At 37.1% G+C, this 25,155-nt stretch overlaps 2 protein-coding genes across 8 annotated transcripts in view; both read right to left on the reverse strand.

Moving 5' to 3' along the window:
• LOC128985378 (desmoplakin-B-like) overlaps positions 1-25,155 on the reverse strand; it is a 412,041-nt gene that overhangs the window by 25,273 nt on the left and 361,613 nt on the right. The window lies entirely within an intron of this gene.
• Positions 1-25,155, reverse strand: part of LOC128985379 (trichohyalin-like) — a 115,619-nt gene that overhangs the window by 19,670 nt on the left and 70,794 nt on the right. For all 3 annotated transcript variants that reach the window (XM_054404825.1, XM_054404824.1, XM_054404823.1), the window contains 2 exons: positions 10,682-10,747; positions 1,877-1,942 (listed from right to left, as the gene is read on the reverse strand). In XM_054404825.1, the coding sequence (XP_054260800.1) occupies positions 1,877-1,942; positions 10,682-10,747 (132 nt within the window). The remainder of the gene's footprint in view (positions 1-1,876; positions 1,943-10,681; positions 10,748-25,155) is intronic.

The raw sequence follows: 25,155 nt of genomic DNA on the forward strand, positions 1-25,155 counted from the left end.
AATTAAAGCAAGAGCAAAATCAAGCTGATCAGGACAAAAATAACTGGCGCTATACCGGTAGGTGTTTTATAGTCAGTACCAGGAGACCGAGCTTTGCTTGGATTGATTTACACATTAAATTTAATAGATAAGTTATTTAACTAAATTAAAGATATGTATTTATAATGTACGGGTAACAATGTGGACACATTTAGATGATACAAAGACACATTTTAATACACCTTTATAAATACATAGATTGCAATAAAAATTGCATGGATTAGCTGTTTTTATTAACTGCAGCTACAGAAAGGTATTGACGATAACATGGGCACTTTCTACGGCTGTTGGGCGGAAACTGCATTCTTCCCAGCCTTGTTACTAACTCTAATCGATTACTCGTGGCCAAATACAGTACCCCTTAGTTAACAAAAAAAAAAAAAAATTCCTCGGATGAAAATAAAAGTTTATCCGTACACGCACTTGTTTTTGATTATATTATTACATCTATATATACAGGGTGTTGAAAATGTCTGGAACCAACATTATATCTGGTGAGTGGTTAAAGAAAAACAAATGATATTTTGTGTACGGATATACTATGGTTTTACCTATCTTTTGGTGCCTTATGAAAATTTTTACCACTTATAGGGAACGTCCTGTGGAGGATGCAGTAATAAGTTTAAATGGAAGCCTATGGTAAATGATACATCATTTTAAAGGCCATTTTTTTCTGAGTAAGGAGCCACAAGTTTCATCTCAAAAGGACCACCCTAGCAAAAATGACGACTGTTTGAAATTTAAATAACCACTTATAGGGAACGTTCTGTGGAGGATGCAGTAAAAAGTTTTCATTGAAGCCTATGGTAAATGATACATCATTTTAAAGGCCATTTTTTTCTGAGTAAGGAGCCACAAGTTTCATCTCAAAAGGACCACCCTAGCGAAAATGGCGACTGTTTGAAATTTAAAAATTCCGTTCCCTATAAGTGGTTTTTTAAATTTTAAACAGTCGCCATTTTTGCTAGGGTGGTCCTTTTGAGATGAAACTTGTGGCTCCTTACTCAGAAAAAAATGGCCTTTAAAATGATGTATCATTTACCATAGGCTTCCATTAAAACTTTTTACTGCATCCTCCACAGGACGTTCCCTATAAGTGGTAAAAATTTTCATAAGGCACCAAAAGATAGGTAAAACCATAGTATATCCGTACACAAAATATCATTTGTTTTTCTTTAACCACTCACCAGATATAATGTTGGTTCCAGACATTTTCAACACCCTGTATAAAATCCAATGTAAGTTTGTTTGTTTGTTTGTCCTTTATGGACTCCGAAACCGCTCGACAGATTGTAATGAAACTTTCAGGCATTATTAAGCATTATTCAAGGATGGTTTGTGTGAAGTTTGGTGCAGATCTGTCAAAAGGGCTCCGCCCCAGTGGCTCTGGAGTTTCTCATGTTAACCTTAAGAGTACTCATATTTAAATGGAATTAAAGAATCTTAACAGCTGGTTCACTAAACAATTTGATTCTGTGATGTTCAATAGCATTAAAAAGTTAATAGGTTTACCAACAGGGTGCTGCACTATTATTTTTTTTTTAATTTAACAGCTAATTTGCAACCATAAGGTGAGTGAGCGTAGCGAACGAACTTCAACTGGAGGCGAGTTAGCGTTGCGAACGAGCTAAACCCGAAGGCAAGTGAGCGCAGCGAACGAGCTCAAACCTAAAGGTGAGTAAGCGTAGCGAACGAACTTCAATCAGGACGTGATTGAGCGATGAAAACGATCTCATCTTGAAAATGAACGAGCATTTGACATAAAACCACATTAGGACAAGACGACGTCTGTCGGGCCAGCTAGTAGTTCATATAATATATACGAGTATTTACTCACATTTGACGGTTCCCAGGAATTCGAGTTTGATTGTTCGTTGTTTGGTTGATCGTCTTCTCTTTTCGTCTGTAACAAAATTGATCATGTCTCAAAAAATAGTTATTACTGTATTGAGAGCGTAAGTATTATGATATTGTACAATTATAGTGGTGTATGTATAAGAATCAAAGATAAAAAATACCACCAGAATATACATAATTTGCTTGACTGATCCGGTATGTTGAAACATTCGGTACCTATCTCGGTTAATTGAGATGTACCTGTCCTACTACTGAAGGTACCTATCGAATAATGGTAGACCTTAAATCGGCTCTTAAAAATGTGTCCAAGCTTAAGTTGTATAAAATGAGACATTGTTAGGTCACCGACGTAAGTATCTGCAGAGGCCAATAATGGACCTAATCCTGTAAATAGAAAATGCACCTATAATCACGCACATGCTACATGGGCTACGTGTACCCTCATAACTAATTAAATTGTAATGCGTGTATTATTAGAGTTAGAGGTTAAAGTCAAACTGCAATTTTATTCCAATCAGTCCTGACTCCTGACCCCATGCAACTATTTTTTAGTGAATTACTGTTTTATTATCAAGGAAATAGCCAGTGAGGCGGGACCGTGCTGTTCCCACGGCATTGTGTAATCAGCTGTTGAAACAAACAGTCAAGACAGCTGGTCGTCAGTATACCAACCATCATAACGTTGCCAAAGAGTAAAATATGAACCCAATGTAGAGCAAGGCCCAAACCTTCCAAAATGGGCTGGTAGGGGTCTACTGCTTCCCATGCATTTTGCAGATAAAAACTTTGTCAGCTAATAATATACTCTATGAGATAAACATAAAACATACATATGAGATAAACATAAATGCCAATGTTTATATATTTTTTTACTTAATGGCAGTATTTGTGATTTTTTAAGAATACTATATTTTTAAGCTTCTGAAGTCAGAGTTAATTCCTATGTTCCTAAGTGGAATAGAGGCGTCACTTATCCTGTGGCAATTAGTAATACAAAAGTACCGGTATATTTCAAGAGAATTCAACAAATGTCACTCTACCTCTATTTTTAATTTTAATCAATCCCTGGTTAAGTTACAAGCCTAGGGAGATATGCTACACAACACAGTTTTATAATTTTATAGACGTTTCAATTTCTATATGAAGTCATATACGAAATTGCAAATTTAAGAGTTTTTCTTTTCGGCTTGAATTCGCGGCATTAAATTTTACTAACAAAGATTTTTAATTTAATTTGCATAATATCATCAATGATGCATAATATGATTTTCTGCTACCTATAAGCGGGCTGCCCCCCTGAGGAAGCGTATCACCGGGTGTATTAAAATTATTGTTATGCTCAGTAACTTGGTTTAAAGTTTGGTAGCTCTATCATTATTATTTTTGTAAATCTTTAACCATCCCTGGATTTTTTCCATCATACATATTCCTTTTCTTCACTCTACATTGTTTTAATCTAGTCATTTCACGCATGAAACTAGTCCGGAAAACAGCTGTTTGCCGCCTGCTTAATGAAATGTGGTTTCGTTACGTGCTACAACCGCGGTACTGTAATATTATTTTATTTTTAACAAACGAAAACCTATCCTCTCTTAGAAGTTATGAGTAGTGAGTGATTGTTAAGTCCTTAGGTCGATTCGATGGGAATATATAACAAATTTGTACAGATATTTTAGTTTTTTTTTTCGGTTAGTTTATGATAGTAAGGCAAAAAGTATTGTACGTCACTCTATCAAGAGATTGCCGTACGCGTATGGTAATCCCCTATTTTCGGACTAGTAACATAATATACTATTTCAAGCGAAATACAGTACAGTACTACCGCTACTGCCTGACACTACTTACACACATGTATGTTCGCAGAAGCAATTATAAACACAATTTTTAGCATACCTGCATTATTTATTTATTATTTGTTAGGTATCGTATTATTATATCATGTTATTATATTTATAACACTATCTTGTGGAAAATAGTTGATTAACCTTATATCATTGCAAAATGCTTTTAAGGAACGCATGTATACGTCACGAACTAGTTGTATGTAAAATATAAAGACGTTTTCTTTCAAAAGCGAAATACCAGAAACTGAATTAGGCACGCACTTCACTTGACATCTTTAAATGATAATCCATCTAGGATAAGACAAACATATTATTGTTTTGAGTGTTTTCGAGAAAAATTAGATCATCAAAATAACAGTTATTTACGTAGAAATGGTAACACTGCGTTGGTTACCTTAGGCACCAAATTAATTGACACTTCACAATAAAACATAACCGCCAAGAGTCACCGGCAATAATTGCCGTAAGACAAACACTCCAACGAAAACATGTCAATCATGCATCTGGTACTGAGAAGAATATATATATACTGAAATAAATAAATCTATATTCGTCCTGAAATTATTATCTGTAGCTGTGCTGTAAAGATCCAGCTTGCCTTGCTGGATACGTTCCACGCACACGCAGTCTATTTGGACGGGCAAATGCAAGGTTAAAATAGGCTGAACCTCTTAAAAAAATGAATGAAAACTATATCTATCATTCCACCGAGTGGACATTATTTGACTGAAACGGATGATTTCCGTAGCAAATGGCGACTGAGAGAGTTAACAAGAGACAAAAGAGAAAAGAGTTTTTATAAATATCATCTCCCATTGTTAACTCCTGAAGGTGCGTAGTCAGAACTAGTTTTAGTGAATTTCTCGATAAGGAATGCTTTATTACCATAGAATAAATATTTATTCTATGCTATTACTGCGGACGGCAGGGAAAGACTTAATACCCGGGTTCGATTTATTATTTATTTATTTATTTATGACAGAGGCCATAAACACTATTTATTAAAATTTATATATAATAAAAACAAACATATAAATAGGATAAAGAAACATTTTTGCATGTTGAAGTACTGTTTTATAATTGAAAGTTACAGAGAGAATTATCATTTTTGTATTACTATGAGGAGATTAAAACTGTTGTAGTTTGCTTATTTATGGATATATTTTGATAAAATTTGGCACAATTTTTTATTTTAACCCATATTATTACATTTCATCAAAACAACCTTTTCTCATCCCTGGAGCAGCAAATCTAAGTACTAGCATTGACTTTATATCTACGTACTAGTAACGATCTTAAGTTATTTAAACAAGGATTGAATATGACTTGTTAATGGATATATTTTAGTTATTAATCCAATCATACAATTGAAATTCGCTTAATATGCAGGATTGCTGCGGCGGGGTCAACGTCACGGAATGTCAAAGTCTTTCACTTGGCTTGTCATCGGAACGATTTCGACGTGTCATCAGCATTTATTAGAACTCTAGCATTCATTGTTACAGAAGTATCGACTTGTTTTCTAATAGTGTAAAACAAAGTAGGCTATATTCCTGAGTTTATTACAATATAGATTAGGCCTACATTAGATCCATTCAACGCCGATTAACTAGGGTGTGTAACTGGCATAACTGCGTATTTAAGATGAAGAAGATGATTTAAGAGTGGTTCTGAAAATCGTAATGACCGTAAACTGGTGGTTCTACAGTAGTTTCAAGATGAACAAGCAACAGAACTTTCTCAGGATCAAACCGGTGATCTTATGATTACCAGGCGAGCACTACTTGAACCCTCTAACCGTATCATTATAAAGAGAATATGCAGCCAGTGATGCCTGGAGACCTCCTCACTGTGGTTGGCTACAACCAGAACCGAAGTGAGATTTGTGAATGAATCTCGGCGGAGACATCAAACACTGGCAAAGGCAGGCAGCTGGCCAATGTTGGCACATTCCGGGCCTGGGAGCGTGGGAACTGCTGACTCTCTGACCTGCTCACACTATACACGGTACACGGTACACGGTACACGCCCCGCTACACTTGCGACACCTACACGGGACTGGTCTATGGTAGGAAAACTAAACCTTATTACAATAAGGTAAAACCATATATTTACATCTTCACCTAGTACTAGGTCTTGGTACACGTTGACTACTACCATTGACTGTATAAGTCAATGCTACTACGTTTACTTTTGGATATGTACTATACTGATTATTGGTTTGTTTGTTTTAAAAAATCTAGCAAATTTAGTTATAGTATGTAAAGAAGAATCAATGGTTTATTTTCATTTTTCGTAGTGACAACCAAGTTTCTGTTTGTACTTCCGTCTACTTAAGTTTGTTTCATTAATGCTGTTATCTCATTACAGGGCTAACGCGTTGATATAAAAACAGTAATAGTTAAAAATATTTGGTAATTTCTTTTACTGTATAATAAAAAAACAAAGGGGTTTACGTAGAAATGGCTCCTACCTTTAGGCTAAACCTAATTATATAGATCTGTGTTCTAAATTATTACATTTATACTTCTTAATATTCAAATTTAAGAGTATAGTAGAACTATGATTCAAAAAGATCTGCAGTATAAGAACCCAACCATGGTTTATCCCATGTAGATGAGTCGAATTGTGAGCCTCACATAGAATGTGATTATGTGCCTTAGTTTTTCGATACCGTACTTTAATAACTGATGTCCCCATAATGTAGGCTTACATTTAAGATGCTGTATTTTGTTAGCAGTAACTTGCATTTTCAGTTTGGCTTGGCAAAACATTGTGTATACTACAGAAATCGGCTTTAACGTGAAAACACTGTTGGTGAAAGGTAACTCATTCAACTATCATTTCAGTTTAAAGTATTAAAAGAATTATTAAGAGTATGTTGATTTTAATTTGAAAACTAGTTATGTAAAACTTTAAAAGTAGAAGGGGTGTCTATTGGCCTCCATTACAAAAAAGGTCATTTTAAATGGTTTTCTAGTAATATTTTATATAATCTTATAGGGAAGTTTGCTATTTACCTGATTTACCTGATGTGTAGAAGTATTTGTCTTACTATCTCACAATTGTGTTTGTGGGTTTTATACATCTCGTCTCAAACTCAACACTAGTGGAAATGAGTTTCGTCATCAATCGATCTAGTGTCAACGTCACTGTTTAGCTTATAGGTGGAGTGAGGAGGGAACTCTTCCGTTACCGTACTGAAGTGTGAACATTTAAGTGCAGTTTTGATTAGAACAATCGATTTGAGAGACGGCGAAAATAACAAAACCGTTGGTATCTTTTTTAAGACTAAAGTAGGATATCTTCATGAAGAACTGGTAATTTTGGTTTCAGTTTTAAATGTTCAGTTTAAATTATAAAAAACATAACCTTCAGTAAAGTTATTGTGATGTGTCTTATGCATAGCAGGCAAAAGGCCAATCCACAGTATACAGGATCCAAGCAACATACAAGAAAGTACGACATATCAAATTACTGTACGTGTGTGTTAGTCATCGAGAAAATTTGAATGAATATTTAATCTTTGCAAACAATTACGGAACAAATTCTAATTGTTTCATCATGTTAGAACGTTATATAATTTTGTATTCTAAAGAACAATATAACTTTGAAGGGTCTATTAAACCCTTGTATTAAACCCTACCGAGGGAAGGTTTGAACTGTCTTGATCCCAAGACGAGGAAGTGTACCAAATAGATAAGAAGAGCGAGGATAATTGGGATGATCGTAATGACACAGAACTAGCCACGATCCAGGCCGGTCGTGGTCACGGGTTCGAGCCCCGCCGCATCACACAGCATAGCGCAGCCCACGCACTAATTGCTGCTTGATTGATAGGCTGTGTCATCACGACTCGCGGGGCTACATGCAGATTCCCCGGGTAAAAGTGGGTCAACGTTTACCTCAAACTGTCGAGGATACTCTACGATTCCTTTCCTAGTTGAATGCCCATTGAACTAAGAGGTAGAGCAACTAGTCTACAGGATGAATGCAAGCGTGGACTGTGCAAGTACTGTGCATCCCTCAGGTTCGCAATCAAGTGATTGACCGCGACAGTGTAGTGATATATCGGTTAAGTATTTTTATGTGCACTCAATCAAGAATTTGTCTTGAAGTCTGTACTCAATGACAAACCAATGTCGACGGAGACGTGGTGAAGGACGTGGTTTAACAAAGCAATCATCTCCCATTGTTAAGCGGTGAAACTGCGCGGTCAGAACTGGTTTATTAGTAAACGTCATGGAAATGTCAAAGCGGATGGACAATTATGATGTGTCATCAGCATTTAGAAATATTTACCTTCCCTATTGTACCTCAAGTATATTAGGCCTAAGTTTAATTTTAACACATTTAAATAATTTAAATGAATTTCCAAATTGATTACTGCTGTACATTTAAAATGGTGATTTTCAATCGCCTATCGTCATAAACGATTTATTGTGTACGTAGCAACATTCCTTCTGTGTTAGCGACAGCACACTATATTTGAATTTGGTTAAACAGAGCTTGCCTTAAACTTTTCTCATAAGATGTCATCATATGGACTACTATATGGTCCTGTCTATCCTGTCCGTATCATTTTCCTTGTCAATGGTCCTCAAAAATATTAACATAATGATTGCAAGTAATGCAATTTCTTAAGTTTAAGCGTTGATTACTAATCAAAGCTTGGATTGGCAAACAAATTGTAACCGGGGCTCTCCCAGTCAATTTTGTGATGTAGGCCTAGGGTATGCCAAAACAGTCTACAGGATGAGATGAGGATCGATCCGACAGACCGCCGCAATCATCAGTCGCCGCTGTGGCTCGCGGTAGAGCCAATATCGCACACCAGGGGTTGAATTGGTTTTGGAGCGAAGTAGCAGATTGTAGTTGCCGTTACTCAGGGAGCCGGTGACCTTGGCGGCGATTTGCCTGTCTTGTCTTGGTCTTCATTGTCGGTTGACCTCCACGGATCGTGGCCGATTTCCCACCCTTTCACGACACGACGTCGACCGCTATTGTCCTACAAGTAGGCTACAACTACGCTGCAATTAAGATAAGGGAATAAAGTGATATCGAGAGTGAGAGGTTCGCGATATCATGCGGCTGACAAGACGCAAACAAGCCTGAGAACTCGAATATGACGAAATTCCGTTGTTGAGTCAGATGAAATAATGACATGTTACTTTCGTAATACGCATTGTTTTGAATCCCTTGTTTTCGGAAATAAACGGCATCCGCTATTCTTAGATTGGATTTCTACATCTCATTGCTTTGACTACACGGCAATCGAGTTTCCATAGGCGTTGTCTGTCAGTCAAGATTAGCAATACATTTCACCAGCCTGAAATAGTCTTAGTCTATATCACAATTGTTCACACATTTTTATGTACGAACTAATTCAAGTAGATTTGTTACTTTGTGTCTCTATTCTTGTCGTAACCCCAGAAGGATATGTGGGTAATATGCATTTTTGTATGCTGCCTAGCTCCAGATAACAGGTTTACCTAATGCTGGAATATGAAATGTGAAAAAAACTCCATACATTTTCCATAACTAACACAGACGTAATTAATCAGTACAGTATTCTTTAAAAGGAATCGCTTGTATTCAAGGGAACTTCGAAATAAGCAAACAATTGATAACGTATATGAGTAGCAGCATGAAAAATATAATTGGTTAAAGAGAACCAATAAGTGGAATTAGTGGTGGAGAAGAGATTGTATTGGTAAAGAATCTCCTTTTATGCCACAATACAGAATGAAAAGCCACAACGTGTCAAGAGTAGTTTTGGAGACGAGTCACTTAACTTACTATTGTTCTATTGTTGTGTTTAAAAAAATCCATTTATGTATTTAACCACAGTTTTGAACAACCTATCAAAGTTTTAATTCGTGTTAATTTTGGTAATATAATTTATGCTCACACCACTTTGACCTCGTTTTACAACATCCCTGTAAGCAATCAACTCAAGTAGCAGAACGTAGAACGTGAAAGCGTCTGCTCGAGATCATCTCATCTCAACAAGCGCCTCTTGACTTGAGTCCCTGACATTGACGAGCTGTTGTTGGTTTACGATCTGTAGAAAGCTTAGTCCGTAGAAAGTGCAATATTCTGCACAGTATTGTCTTGTCCATCGGTGAAAGGTGCTGCAGCGCATCCGGTACCGCCTATCAGCACCGGTCTGCAATCTTCCGCCTCTCAATTGGTGGCTTCAGGACTTTCTGGAGCAGCGAGTTTGTTTCGTAATGACCAAAACGTTCGCTAACGGGATTTTCTATTCTTTCACCAGCGGTCAGCATTTTGGCCAATGATTTGTCCAGATCACCAGCATTCATTCTCCCAAAATCCGTTAGAAGCAATCGTAAGCCTTTCAAAGATTCAATTCGATTCCACGTTAACCACGTTTATGAAACTACTGTTTACATGACAATTAAAGAACGCGGATTTCGTACATCTATGAGATAATCACTTCAGAACCTCATCCAAACAGGAAATGATCTAATGTCCCGCGATGGAGATGACTGACAATGTTGAAACGTGCAGAGTCTGGACTGGATATGAGATGATCCCATTGTTAAGGGGGAGGGAGACGTATGTTCAGTCAGTAGAACGCCAAACAGCCACCCATCCGTCCCATACCCGCCCAGGCGAGACCGGCGCTGCACATCTGGAGCAACCCACCAGGAACACTCGGTCTTGATACTCGATTGGGCAGTGATGAAATGTCCGTTGTTCGCGTTAAGATAACTTTCAGATATGAGCATTTGTTTTACGAAGATGATTTGATTGAGAAAATTAACAGTAACAATGAACGTGGTAAAACAAGTAACCCAGTTTTAAACTCGATGGTATTAGTTTCTATCTCATATTTTCCTATATTGTTTTTAGTTTAACGAGTCATTCACCCCTCTCCTAATGAACATTAATAACATGAGCTGTGAAGAGTGACTCACCGTAACCACGTCTGGCCCTGGGGGGTCCGGAGGTTTTCGCCCTTCCTGAGCTCGTAATCGCTTGTTCTGAAACAAAAACATCATATTACTTTATCGATCCATGCATGGTGTTATACATTTAAACACAAAGCAGCTTTTGTTATTGAATGAAACACAAAAAAACCATTAGTCATTAAATAGACCTATTGCACGACTTAGTTAATTGAAATACTATAAAGTTGTTTTGGTTACTTACTTACCAAGAACGTTCTATACATGTATTATAATTATATTAACCGAGGGGTCCTCTCTTTCCCATTGTGTTATCATTGTCCTTTGGATACTATATAAATATTACTATTACTACGATTATTCATTGAAAGTAAACGTACTATCTATATGGACGAAACGTACTCAATTGTTTATTCAAATTGAACATAGTTGAATGATCAACTCATACAGTGTGTGACTTTCAAAATACAGAATACTCGCACAAAATAAAATTTTCACTTTTATGTTTTTACTATGTCAGTTCCAGTTTATGTGAAATTAAATATGATGTAGTTGCACATTACGTTATTATTTCAGTTTGACTTGGTTTGAAAATTTAAAAAAAGATAGAAAAAAGGCGGGGACACACTTGTCATACACCCTTCCGATCCGACTCCGATCATACTGTGGTACGACTGTCGGAGAGGGGAATGGTACTTAACTTTGAACGCGGTTGTTTACACCCCTCCGACACGCGTCACGTCATACTCCGATCCTACTCCGATTTTGACTCCGATCACGCACCGACACTGCAGTCTATTCGTTTGTCGGATGCAGGATGGGTTGTTTTTTTAAAAATCACCTTTATTCTTAAGATTTAAGAATAATGGTTTAAGATAAATATATGCCGATGCTTGATGTGAAATCTGTGCGCGCATACCTTCAATTTGAGACCTCGATCATGAAAATCGGACAGGTAGAAGAGCCAAACGAACTCGAGAGAGAAAATCCAATGTGCTTAATATATAAGATGGGCACATTGTAGTAAATCACCTAACTTTCTTTCCATACAGAATAAACCCAAATTCTTCGTTTTCCACTGCCCTTCAGAGATGTCTGACTTTCTTCCTCTTCATCTAGACAAACCGCCATCATGGCTGAATCCCGAAGTCCAAAGTTTTTGAACATGTTTACCACCTTCTGCTGCACGTAGTTTACAAATCAGACTAGCAAGTGTTGATCGACCGGTGGAGGAAATCGGGCATGGGTCGGAAGCGTGTATGACATGTGTGTTCACCCTCTCCGATCCCGCACCGATCCTTCTGGAATCCCGCAAATCGGATCGTAGTAGGATCGGAAGAGTGTATGACAAGTGTGGCCCCGCCTAGGCGTATTTGGCCCTGCGCACTCTATCGGTGGTTCGAATCAACTAGGTGCCTGTAACATGTGAATTGGATGGGGGTCAACTTCTGACGATATTCATAGGTAATTGTATGAATTCTACAAATAGACTACATTAAAAAATGTTCGTGCATCATTATAAGCAATGCGAATCTCCACACATTTTGTCCTCGCACCGATGGGCCTTACCAAAAATGGCTCGTAATATGGCTGCGCACATTAACGTGAAGTCACGACAACTACAAATGTTAAGGTTGTTAAATTTAGTTGAATACCGTAGCGGTGGTGGGTTTGTTTGTAGTTAGTGGAAGCGATAGCCCAGATGGCGGGTGCGGGTCTGAGCTCTGACCTAGTTCACTTGTCGAGGAGCTCCGAAAGCGAAAGGGCCGAGTCTTAAGTAGGCCGAGCCCGAGCCGCTGGTCTGGGGTTACGGCCACGAACCATTGAGACAATTATATCGTAAAGCAACTGTTATGACCGCTACGGGCGGCACTTCACTATCCATCAAGGTCGCTGGTCGACGGTACAGTAATTAATTGTACTACAGTATGGAAATGTTATTTTCTCCGGCTACTCGGATACCAAGCACTCCCAATCGTGGGATTGTATGCTGTTTATTTTTATTTATTATGGTCTAGTAAGATAAATTCAACATTCTAAAATTTATATTTTAAACTTATCTGTGTGCTGCAAATGGCAATGATCGGCAATTCATTCTCTAGGTATCTTGTGTGCTCACGGATGTATTTGCGGGTGTGTTTCGGTGCATTTTCATTCAATGTTGTTACGTTTAATTTTAATAGGTTGTATTATTATGCTTTACTTACCTACTTATAGATTGTAACAATAATTTTAAATATATTTACTTTGTAATTTTGTAAATTACAGTGCAGGTATATTAAGGGTCAGTAGGCAATCTCAACAAATGAGTAAATTGTTTGGTTTTTTATCACAGTACTGTATTGCCATTTTTAAATTATTAGGACATCTCAAAAGGTATTGGAAATTTTTTTTTTTAATTAAGATTTTAATTGTTAATTATTTCAACATTATAAATTACTACAACTGAGAGGAGGCAATAATAAATCTCTGAGGGCCGCTTTCCCCAAATCAAGTTTAACTTAATCTCGGTTAACTTTAATCTGTGGGTTAAACTTAGGATGGCTTTCCCCACTATTTTGTCATGAAAGTTTAGTTTAACCTAGCTTTTCTTTGCAAGCAACAATGTTGGCAACACTGTTATGCAATTTTGTCTGCAATATTAATATTAGCTGTTTAACTTCCCACTATGACATATCTGTCATTAATTTTCTCGTGTTTTGGTTATTTGTATTAGGTTTCGTGTCATTGTCTCCAATTGTTGACTTAAAAAAGAAACATTTCTATTTGCAGGCTAATAAATTGTACTGATGCTAATTTATAAGCATTTCATTTATTGTGTTTATTTAAGCTCAAACTTAATTAAACAGTAGGCCTACTGTACGCATCAAATAAAAGCATTTACAATCATGGGAAAATAAAATGTTGGGAAAGACGCAAAATTAATGTTTGTGGATTAAAAACTAGAGCCTATCCTTTGTAGTGGCAGGCCTAGGCTACTCAGCATTAGACACGTTCGATGTTTCTAAACTAAATTTAATTTTAGGCGTACTGCAGTAGTTGTTAATTTATACATGATAATAATAGACTAGTGGTTAGGCCCGAATGTTTAATATTTACTTTTGTGTAATGTAAGACTCGTGTTAAAATCAAATCAAACCAAAAGACTTCTTATGAGCAAACTTTCCAACCACTGTTGCGTTGCTGTGGACAAGGTAACCTATCGATTGTACACAACTACGATACTACCTACCGAAAATATAGTAATTTAGGCCTACTCTACGCATTTAAAAACCTTAAAACCATTACTGTATATCTGTAGCCTTATATCTTTAAATTTGAAATAGTCATGAATTAATTGTCTACATAGGTTCTGGTTTGTTATTTTTAATTTATTTCCAGTTCAATTTATTTTAGGTTATGTTTAACAAATGTCAAACAAGGATATTTGCCATTGCCGTCTGCCGAACGTAACAAGTCAGCCAAGAGCCAATCAAAATCAGGCTATTATTCTTCTCTCCTGGGTTAACCCACGGATCGCCAGTTAAACCAGCCTCACCCCTAGGGTTAACTTAAACCTAGTTTAAACGGAGAAATTATTTTGGGGAAAGTGAATCTGAGGTTAAACTAGAGTTTAAACCGCGATCAGAGTTAAACTTGATTTGGGGAAAGCGGCCCTGAGCTAAAGGCTACCAGATCCGTCTTGGAAAAATAAGGATTCTGGCTCTTACCATAGATGAAGTAAAATAATTATTTATTATTATTACCCCTTGCCAAACAGAGAGCGGTACAGTTCCAGCTAAGTGATAGCCTAGAAATCAACCCTTACAGATTCGGATTCTACGCTTTTGGCTACTGATAACTGCATAAGAGGACTTCGTGTAAATGGCGACCATACAAAGTATGGCAACTTAAGGGACATCCCCTGCTATCGTTCGTTACTAAGCAGCGGCAGCGTGTATGACATTGACATCTATTTATTTCTTTTTGTCTATGGTAATATGGACATAAGCTAAGAGAAGCTAGTGATCGATCTCACTTATCAGATGTTGAATATAGCTTCTTTGATGAGCTTGTACACCTTAAATCCTATATTGAAAGTGTCAAGGCAAGACTTGAAAAAAGAAACCCCCAGCTAAGATGAGAACCAACATTTGTTTAACTCGTACTTGAAGCCAAATGACCAAGTGAAACCCCTAACAAAATCCCTCCGTTAAGGGTTTTGAAAGAAATTAGGGAAGAAGATCTTCAATCAGTTTGTCCAATTGAAGATGTAGCATTAAGGATATTTGCAAGCTCAGCTATATCAAATTGCTCACCAGGAAGATCGTTTTAGTGACTTGAAAGGGCAACATATTATTTATAAGAAGCCGATCTTATGCTTCTGAAGAAAGACTTTTTAACCAGCAGTCTTGAATATTGAAGGAGAACTAACTGCTGTACTCCCTGGACTTAACTTGTAATAAATGTAATAAATTGAAAGAATAACATGCAAATAAGTACAGCTGAGGTATTTTTAACATTAGGTATATGGAAAGTTCTCTTTAGAAAGAAATTATGACCTTAAAGGGCATTTTATGAAATAATGGATAGTTTTGAGCAATGTTTCTCGTCATGACGAACATTTAAGTATATGTTTTAAGGGGGTGTGACTTGCAGTTTTCTCAAAAGTTCATGGGTACTTTGGGATCTATATATGGATGACGATTTGCACTGGCCGGATTCAGTCGTCCACATACAGATTCATCAATGGTGAATACCTTACTTTGTGGTGAATTTGACTATTTGGTCGGCCCCTTTTTTAACCTTTTTGGGTCTTTAAGTTGATCGGTGAATTTGTATATTTGGACGGGGCGCTTAAACCATTGGTTGAATCTGTTCACGCGTATTCAGTCAATTGCCCATTCCATCCTTGTTTAAGATTATTTTAACTCATCAGTAGAAGCACTTTGCATCAGCATTTCCAAGTTATCATTGTTGCTAAGAAGATTTGTAAACAACTGGACATGGATAATGCGTCCGGTTTTGCAATTATCGACTGCAGAAAACATGCCGCGTATCTCTCACACTCGACACCTCGTCAATGAGATCGTAGTATCTTTAATCCTAATCCGATCACTTCTTTTGGCCAGTAATGTAATCCGACCGGGCTTTATTAAATCAGCAGTGAAGATAACGACAGTCACCGGTGACAGGTTTGGGATTAGGTAGGCATAAGAAGCGGAAATATGTCAGAGGAACCGGCAGTGGGTCAGGTGGCCCAAGGAACCGGTCGTCCCGTTAAACTCCGGCCCACTGGCATATAGCATACACCACCTTGATGATTAGGAGGAGAGAAAGTGAGTAGAAACATGTTAATCGTCACCTTGGATGGACCAATGATGCACTGGTGTACATAGTCTAGCACCACAACGGTTAGAAGAGGCAAGGCCTTGATGATCAGAGGGAGGAGAAAGTAATAACATGTTAATCGTCACCTAGGATGGACAAGTGATTCACTGTTGTACATAGTCTACCACCACAACGGTTAGGAGAGGTAGGGTCTTGATGATCCACAACGGTTAGAAGAGGTACGAAGCCTTGATGATCAGAGGGAGGAGAAAGTGAGTAGAAACATGTTAATCGTCACCTTGGATGGACCAGTGATTCACTGTTGTACATAGTCTACCACCACAACGGTTAGGAGAGGTAGGGTCTTGATGATCCACAACGGTTAGAAGAGGTACGAAGCCTTGATGATCAGAGGGAGGAGAAAGTGAGTAGAAACATGTTAATCGTCACCTTGGATGGACCAATGATGCACGGGTGTTCATAGTCTACCACCACAACGGTTAGGAGAGGTTGGGTCTTGATTATCCACAACTGTTAGAAGAGGTACGAAGCCTTGATGATCAGAGGTAGGAGAAAGTGATAACATGTTAATCGCAACCTTGGATGGACCAGTGATGCACTGGTGTACATAGTCTACCACCACAACGGTTAGAAGAGGTAAGGCCTTGATGATCAGAGGGAGGAGAAAGTGATGACATGTTAATTGTCACCTTGGATGGACCAGTAATAATGCACTGGTGTACATAGTCTACCACCTTGAACTGGCATGTTAGATACACGATCTTTATGAGCAGAAGAAGAAGAAATATACCAACCATCAAATTTTCTCGATCAAGTGATACGCCAAGTTTACAACTTACAATGTCTTTATGACTTCATGATTAGAAACGTGTCAGTTGAAATATTGTTTTGATCAACTTTGCACGCGGCATACAACGTCCACCACCTTCATGATTAGGTGGACGGACACAAGTTTAAAGTAAATATTTCAACTTTAAAGTTTAAAGGTAATATTTCAACTTTAACATTGCCTGGATTAAAAGAAACACGATTCACCTACAACATGGAATTGCATACAACATACACTATCTTCAAGAGCGGAATAAAAAATATGTCAATCATCAAATTGCTTACAAGCCTAACCGTCTTAATGACTTCATGAGCAAAGGGAGGAGAATAATTTTAATCGTAAAAATGTTTGAATCAAGCTATAGACTCTTTCATAGAATATACACCATCTTCATGAGTGGAGGGAGAGCAAATATAGCAATCATCAAATTGTCTGGATCAAGCTATACACTTGCATACAACCAACATACACCATCTTCATGGGCCAAGGGAGGAGGGTCATGTCAATCATCAAATGTTCTCGATCAGTTAATTGAGCCTCTGACATGTTAGATGAAACCGTCTTGTGTATATTTATATGCCGAATCTTATATATTAAAAAAATTTGGTTTTTCTTTTCCGAATTCGTTTGGCTCTTCTACCCGACCGATTTTCATGATTGAGGTCTCAAATTGAAGGTATGCACGCTCAGATTTGCCATCAAGCATCGGCATATATTTATCTATAATCCTACTCGGCTTATACGTAAAAGAAATTTGCTCCCCATGTTATTCTTATGGGAGTTAAATTTGGTTTATCTTTGCCGAGTTCGATTGGCTCTTCTACCCGACCGATTCTCATGATTGAGGTCTCAAATTGAAGGTATGCACGCACAGATTTGCCATCAAGCATCGGAATATAGTTATCTATAATCCTACTCGGCTTATACGTAAAAGAAATTTGCTCCCCATGTTATTCTTATGGGTGTTAAATTTGGTTTATCTTTGCCGAGTTCGATTGGCTCTTCTACCCGACCGATTTTCATGATTGAGGTCTCAAATTGAAGGTATGCACGCACAGATTTGCCATCAAGCATCGGGATATATTTATCTATAATCCTACTCGGCTTATAAGTAAAAGAAATTTGCTCCCCATGTTATTCTTATGGGAGTTAAATTTGGTTTATCTTTGCCGAGTTCGATTGGCTCTTCTACCCGACCGATTTTCATGATTGAGGTCTCAAATTGAAGTTATGCACGCACAGATTTGCCATCAAGCATCGGCATAAATGTATCTATAATCCCACGCGGATTATACGTAAACGAAATTTGTTCCCCATGTATTTCTTATGGGAGTTAAATTTGGGGTTTCTTTGCCGAGTTCGTTTGGCTCTTCTACCCGACCGATTTTCATGATTGAGGTCTCGAATTGAAGGTATGCACGCACAGATTTGCCATCAAGCATCGGCATCAATGTATCTATAATTCCACGCGATTTCTACGTAAACGAAATTTGCTCCCCATGTATTTCTTATGGGAGTTAAATTTTGTTTCTCTTTGCCGAGTTCGTTTGGCTCATCTACCCGACCGATTTTCAAGATTGAGGTCTCAAATTGAGGGTATGTACGCACAGATGTCCCATCAAGCATTGGAATATAGGTAGCTACAGTCCAAACCCGGATTATACGTAAAATAAATTTGCTCTATTGGTAGTTAAATTTAGTTTTTCATTTCCCAGTTCGTTTGGCTCTTCTACTCGACCAATTTTCAAGGTTGAATTTTTAAATTGAAGTTATGCATGTCCAGATTTCACAACAAGCATCGGTTTAAGATACAATATACAAAATACAAAAAAAAATAAAAAAAAATACAAGGTTAAACCCGTCGAAATCAACAGGTACTGTTGAGGTAATTCTATTTTGGATCCATTTGGTTTGTTTGTGATTCAGCACTATGCCAATCTTAATAATCATAATTAATTACACAAATGATGCCGGAATTTTACCGAAGGTTCTTATATGAAAATAAATAGGATAACGTAATTAGAATTGAGTATAGATATCAACTTTCGATTTTTCGTTTCGTTTAGTTTTTTGTTTTGTTTTTGTCTAAATAATTTACTTTTATTTGGGCTATCGGTATAATATCGGGCTATACTTTTATTCGGGCGGAGGGTATGTTGAGTTGAGCTGACTCTGAACTTTAGTTTCAAAAAATTTTCCAATATCTTATCTTAGACAAAATTTGTGTATTTTACAAGAAATATTGTTGTTAATAAAACATTCTTAATAAAGCCTCATTCACGCTGTGTTACATATGAGTTAACAAATGTACGTGCTTTCTCTGTAGGTGCTTTTAGGAAGTGTGTGGATATTGTTCTGGATTAATTGATTTTCAAAACGGAAAAAAATACATCGGGACGATTTTCTCTGTGTTATATGGAATGTGTTATACTTTAATTTGGTCATAAGGCGAAATTAATCCAGCAGCCCTATAAGAGTTTAATTAAAGTTGTACCGCCCTTATTAAGTTTAGTATTTTATTTTTTTATTATTAATTTCAATGCTGCGGAGCAGCACGGGTCATCTATCATATTTAAAAGGAATAAAAGAATTTCGTCAGCTGTTTCAAATACACAAGTTGGTTCTGTGATATTTAAAGCATTAATAAGTTATAAAGTTTACCGACATGATACAGTACTATTAATTTAAATGAATATATCGAATCATCTATAGCCTATATCGATATTTTCATATTTTTCATTGGAATTAGTGTAGGACAGATACTTAAGTGCAGTCGAATTTTGTTTATAAAAGAGGTTGCCTATATGTGTACTATATAGTATCTATTTTATACAACAAATGTAAAGATAAAAATGTTTGTATTTTGTGTCCTCTTCCCGTTGCAAAGCACGGGTACAACAGCTAGTGGATAATAGATTAACACCCAAAGGTGTAGCCTTAAAATTAAAATTAAAATTTAAATTTAAATTTAAATTTAAATTTAAATTTAAATTTAATTAAATTTAAATTAAAATTAAAATTAAGGGTATCTAAAATTGGAACCCTGTAGCCTAATGTTGGACAACATGGAAGTCACATAGGGTGAAATATTTATTTTTATGATTAACCATGTTACATGTTTTTTTTTTTATCCATATCATAAAATATTAGCATCATAAAAAATGAGTACAGTAGTATTGTTGTGGTTTAAGTACATATAGTAAAAATATGAAGTTTTATTCTTAAAAATGAATTCTGTTCATATCCCAATATATAACAAATGTATTGAAAATAGTACAGTATGCCTAATTCTTGATCCATATTTGGTTTCCACATCGGTATTTTAGTTTAGGAAGCCCGTTCACATAGACTTACAGATCTGATACGTTCCACGCACGGATCTGTAGTCTATGTGAACGGTCAAATGCAAGGTTAAAGAGGCCGCCAACCTCTTAAATAAAAAAACATAGCATAGTAAGTTTATTTCTAATAAGAGTACTTTCTTCTTTGGAGTATGTTTGTACATATTTACTAGTTATAATTGAATATAATTTTAAACATTATTAGGTTTTCTGTCCGATACATGCACGCAGACTGAAGTTATAAATAATCTACAGAAATAGTACACTGTAGAATACGGATGGGGACCGCCATATGGCACTGACGATGTTATCAGGATAGGCCAGCAGGTAGTAAGTTGATCGGTCCATTGTTTTATAGGTTATCTTGATCAAACCCAACTTTCTTCTTGTCCCCCGTTGTGTGTGAGGGTCAGGTGTCACAAGCCCGTCCTCTCGGAACTCCGACACACGCACACTCACGCAACACACCATCGGTAATCGTCCACTACTCAACACCTGTCAGAGACATTAACTGTTTACTTTCACGTTTGAGAACTTTCTTTTCCTAAGGTCACAAAACAAACGTTATTATACTTTAGTTACAGGGTTGTTTACTTTCTTTGATTCCTCCGGAGCATTTATTGTTAACAGCAATAACTCTTCTAATTGTCTTGACGCCGCGCCACGTCGGTAGTTCACCGCGTATTTCTCCACTGTTATCATAGCGACATTACTTTCTACACAACTCGTTTCTCCATTGTTTCCCTCTAATTTTATATAATTGTCCTGTCGCTCACTGGTGAACAGGGAAGTGGCAAAACAACGATCGAAACATTGTTTTCCATGTGAACAAATTATATTTAGAAATTTTACTAACACAACTTAGAAAACCAACCTCGCATGAAATCGTGGTTTAGATCTTCATACTGCTCATGGCAATTCGGAATATTATTTGTATAATGATACATATTTTATGGGTGATTTATGTTATGGTACTTGGACATTAGATTTTAGTTACCACACGATAATATTAATAATATGTCGTAATAGAGTAACAGGCTACCTACTATATTTAACTCCGTTTCAAAACTTGAAATTAAATTACTAAATCCTCAAGGTATGGATAATGTCTTGCAGTATGTTGTTTGAAGATGCTGCATATATTGACAATCAGTGTTTGATAGCATATGATGCACTATAAGGTAATGGCGAGTATTTGTATGATATTTAATTATAAAGCATATAGAAGAAACTATAACTAAATGGATTGAGGTACCTATGCATACTCTGTTAGGTACCGGTACTGGTAGTAAATTTATTGTGGTCATGCCATGTTGCAAACATAGGAAACATTTGCGGCTTTTAAGAGTCTTCATCAGTGGTAGCCATATTAGATTTTAGTCCCATAAGAGCAATGTTAAATTTGACAGCACATACCATATTTGAAGCCGGTGTTATTTATAAAGATATAGTTTTGAAAATGTATAATTAAGTGGATTAATAGGGAATAAGGAAATTATATTTTAATTATTTTTGTTTTTGTCTTTTCTTAATATTTCATTTAATTAAAGGCTTAATTAATGACCATTAACTTATTAAGTGGAAGGAAACTGGCAAAACTAAAATCTTGACTCCCTAGAGTACCACTAAACCTTAATTTTAAAATCTCAATCATTATTTTACAACAAGTTTTTTTAGAATTTCAGTTACAAAGTTAACATTGCTCTCCCTAAAATCCAATAGGGCTACCACTGATGAAGACTCTACTGATTATTATCTAATACAGACCAGTAAAAGAAAGTGGATTGTTGGCGGCTAGGTGTCAGGTGAACAGGAGATCGCAGAGGACAATGAACTCCCGCCTACGCCATAGGCTTATGTCTCTGTTACTTTCACCCTAGTCCTTCACCATCACCCACCCTCAAGCGGGGGCGAGAGGCGAGAGGCAAGTCACTTTCACCCTAATCTTAGCAGACTAATGATCCTCACGAAATAAACTCAGACTCTTACTTTCTGCCATCGGCGCGGCCGTGATGGCGGTGGCGGCTGATCCGCTGATCGTGCCGCGTGCGATAGCAGATACGACCCACAATGGACCTGTCAGGGTTATTTACACAAGCGGCTCCATGGAGGCGAGGTTCGGTGCAATCATCGTTTTGGGCTGAGTTGCGGACAGTTCGTTACCAATCGTTGTTGTTACGCAGGGATAAAGCCAAGAAGCAAGAGCGGGTAAAATCACGTGTTATTTCGTTGTTCGTTATTTTTATGGTTAGGGGTCCATATCCTCATATTACTATCTAGTTTAATCTATAATTGCCGTAATCATTGTAAGCATCCAAAGAACTATAGAATACTAGGACAGTGATGAATCATCATGCGGCAGTTAAACTACTTTGTTTGACAGCAACAACAACGCCTACATTTATAAAGGCGTTACTTTAGAAACGTACGTCTCAAGGTCTGCTGCTGTTTTCTTCCAAGGCTAACTATTGTATAAAAGTCACATTTTCTATTGCCCATACGACATCATTAATCACCTTGTGACAAAGTGTTAAATACGAGTAGATCGTTTAGTACGTAGTTTTCTTTTAGTATTTTCCTGCATCGCCCGCTAATGCTGAGAAACTGTTAATTGAGCCTTTGGTCATTTAATCTCTAAGTATTAAATTTAAACATTTTTCTAATCACGGAGTGCCCCGTTCTTCTTGTATCAACAAAAATTCTGTTGTGGTCAATAGCCACCTTAAGCAATTGAAATGTCAAACATTCAGCACATACACGGCAACTCTGAGTATGCCAACACCATGTTCGGTTCACTAACTGAACTTTAACTGAATGTATCGAACCGTAACAAAACCACTACAGTATTTATGACCGTTAAATTGTAAACGTTCATGCATTTTCGTGCTGAAACCTGGGGCTATAATGTTGAAGTAAGCGTAACATACGATTACACAGATGGAGTGACACCAAGCGCCGGGGGCTGAGAGAGCTAAGGTCCCTTACAAGGCGAGGGAGAGGTATGCAGACAAAGGGGCCGCGACTGAGGAAGCGACCGACTTTCCACCAATCACAATCACAGTAGGTGACGCGGACGTTACGCCGGCAGGTGAAATAACATCGAAGTGTAAAGGCAATTCGCATCAAAGCGACTGCTAATGAGGTTAGTAGATAGTCGACACATCTCAATGCGGACGGTTGTAAACTATAGCAGGAAATAACAATGATCAACAGAATATATAATAATTTCCCGCTAGTGCGATTTTTTAAAATAACCTGTTAACCAATAACCTGTTTGCCGCTTTCAAAATTGGAACATTAAATTTATACCTACCTTATGATTGGACTAAACACATTGGTTGAATATTAAAAGAACGGTTGGTCAAGTACAATTACATATTTCCTTGCACGGTGGGGGAAGATATTCACGCGCACACCCATTCAGTATATTTAGATTAAGTGGTTAGAATTTTGATCTACCCTAGATGCTAGACGTTCTCAAATCATATGTACAGGAATATGATAACAGGTCTCTAAGTAATCTAACACCATCGTTAAAATCCTGTTTAAATCTCTTGGTTGCCATGCAGTCTCTTCTTTTAATCCCACTCTTAAAATGGCATAAACTCATACATTTTTAGCTATGCTAGAAGTGGGTCGAGGAGGAGGAGATTAAGTACTCGAGAAGACGATCCCAAACAATCTGTCTGTCTTTTCCAACTTGGGAGAAGACGAGTAGCAAAGAATCGGAAGTCAGGTTTTCTCGTATGTATAGATGAATGGGAAGCAAAAACCATGAGTTTGAAAATTAAAGGTGGTAAAGAAAACACGTAAGTGGACTGCAGAGAAAATTAAAAAACAAAGGAAATAGGAAGGGGAGAAATTGTCCCCTATGAGTGAGGGGAGGGATGGTTGGTAGGCACATGGAAGTGTGCCTGACTAAGATGATAGAAAAGAAACCAGGAGGATTAATTGAGATGATTGTTGAAGTAGTCTCTAGCTTGTCCATGTATGGGAAAGGATCGTGAGTTTCAACCAAATCATAATATGGCATAACTTCTTCTAAGCCATGCAAGAAATGAGTAAATGAGATTTGCTGCTCAAAAAGACGTTTCCGAACAATCTGGGAGTCCACATTCTGGATAACTATCCATATTTAACTGTAAGACCTTTATGACTCTATTAGGCAAACGAAGATGTTAGAAAATTTCTTTTATATCTATAAATCATAAAATCATCTTATTACTCAACTCCAAAGAGGCTTAATTTAGCAGCTTTTGGTAAATCAGGACAAACTTGTAAACTCATAATATTTAGACAACTTAGTGGGACGAAGTGATACTGTTTTTCTAAGAAATTTGAGTTTGGCCGAAATGTTACTGGGCCGAAGTGTTACTACATCCTTATTTGATAACCCCTTTTTCTTGTCAAGAGAGTTATGCAACAGGAGATGTCCGTGACCAAACTGGCAGGAATCACACTTCCGGAGGCGCGGCGTTGATCTTTGACTTTCCTCAGAGTGAAATTTAACTAAGCTGATTAGCAAAAATGTTGTCAAGTGGGATGCCAGGAAAGCTTTCTTCGCCACTCCTGAGAGCGAAAAGACTATTGGCGGAACGAGTTGTGTCCTATTGTAAGAGGTATCGTTTTACTGATTAGTATAAGCTGGTTGTGATGTCATTCAAGCTTGTGGTGGTTAATTTTATATTTATTAAATAATGTGTTAAATAAAAATAAAACACACGTATCTAGGGGGACTGTATTATATTATATCCACTGAAGAAAGATGCTCTCTTTACTGTAATAGTAAATTATCCTGCTGCAGGCCAACAAAAATGTGTAAGTTCCAGTTGTTTATTCAATTTTATCTATCTAAGTGTTCTTGAGCCAAACCCAGGATGGATTCAAAACAATATATAGGCCTAGTATTTTCTTAGTGGACCACAGCGTTACCAATTTCGCAAACAATTTACCATGTCAAAATTATAATAGACATAAAGTTC

This window comes from Macrosteles quadrilineatus, unplaced genomic scaffold (assembly GCF_028750875.1).
Source record: "Macrosteles quadrilineatus isolate MER2022 unplaced genomic scaffold, UCM_ALF_1.0 Scaffold_2__2_contigs__length_208266976, whole genome shotgun sequence".
NCBI lineage: Eukaryota > Metazoa > Arthropoda > Insecta > Hemiptera > Cicadellidae > Macrosteles > Macrosteles quadrilineatus.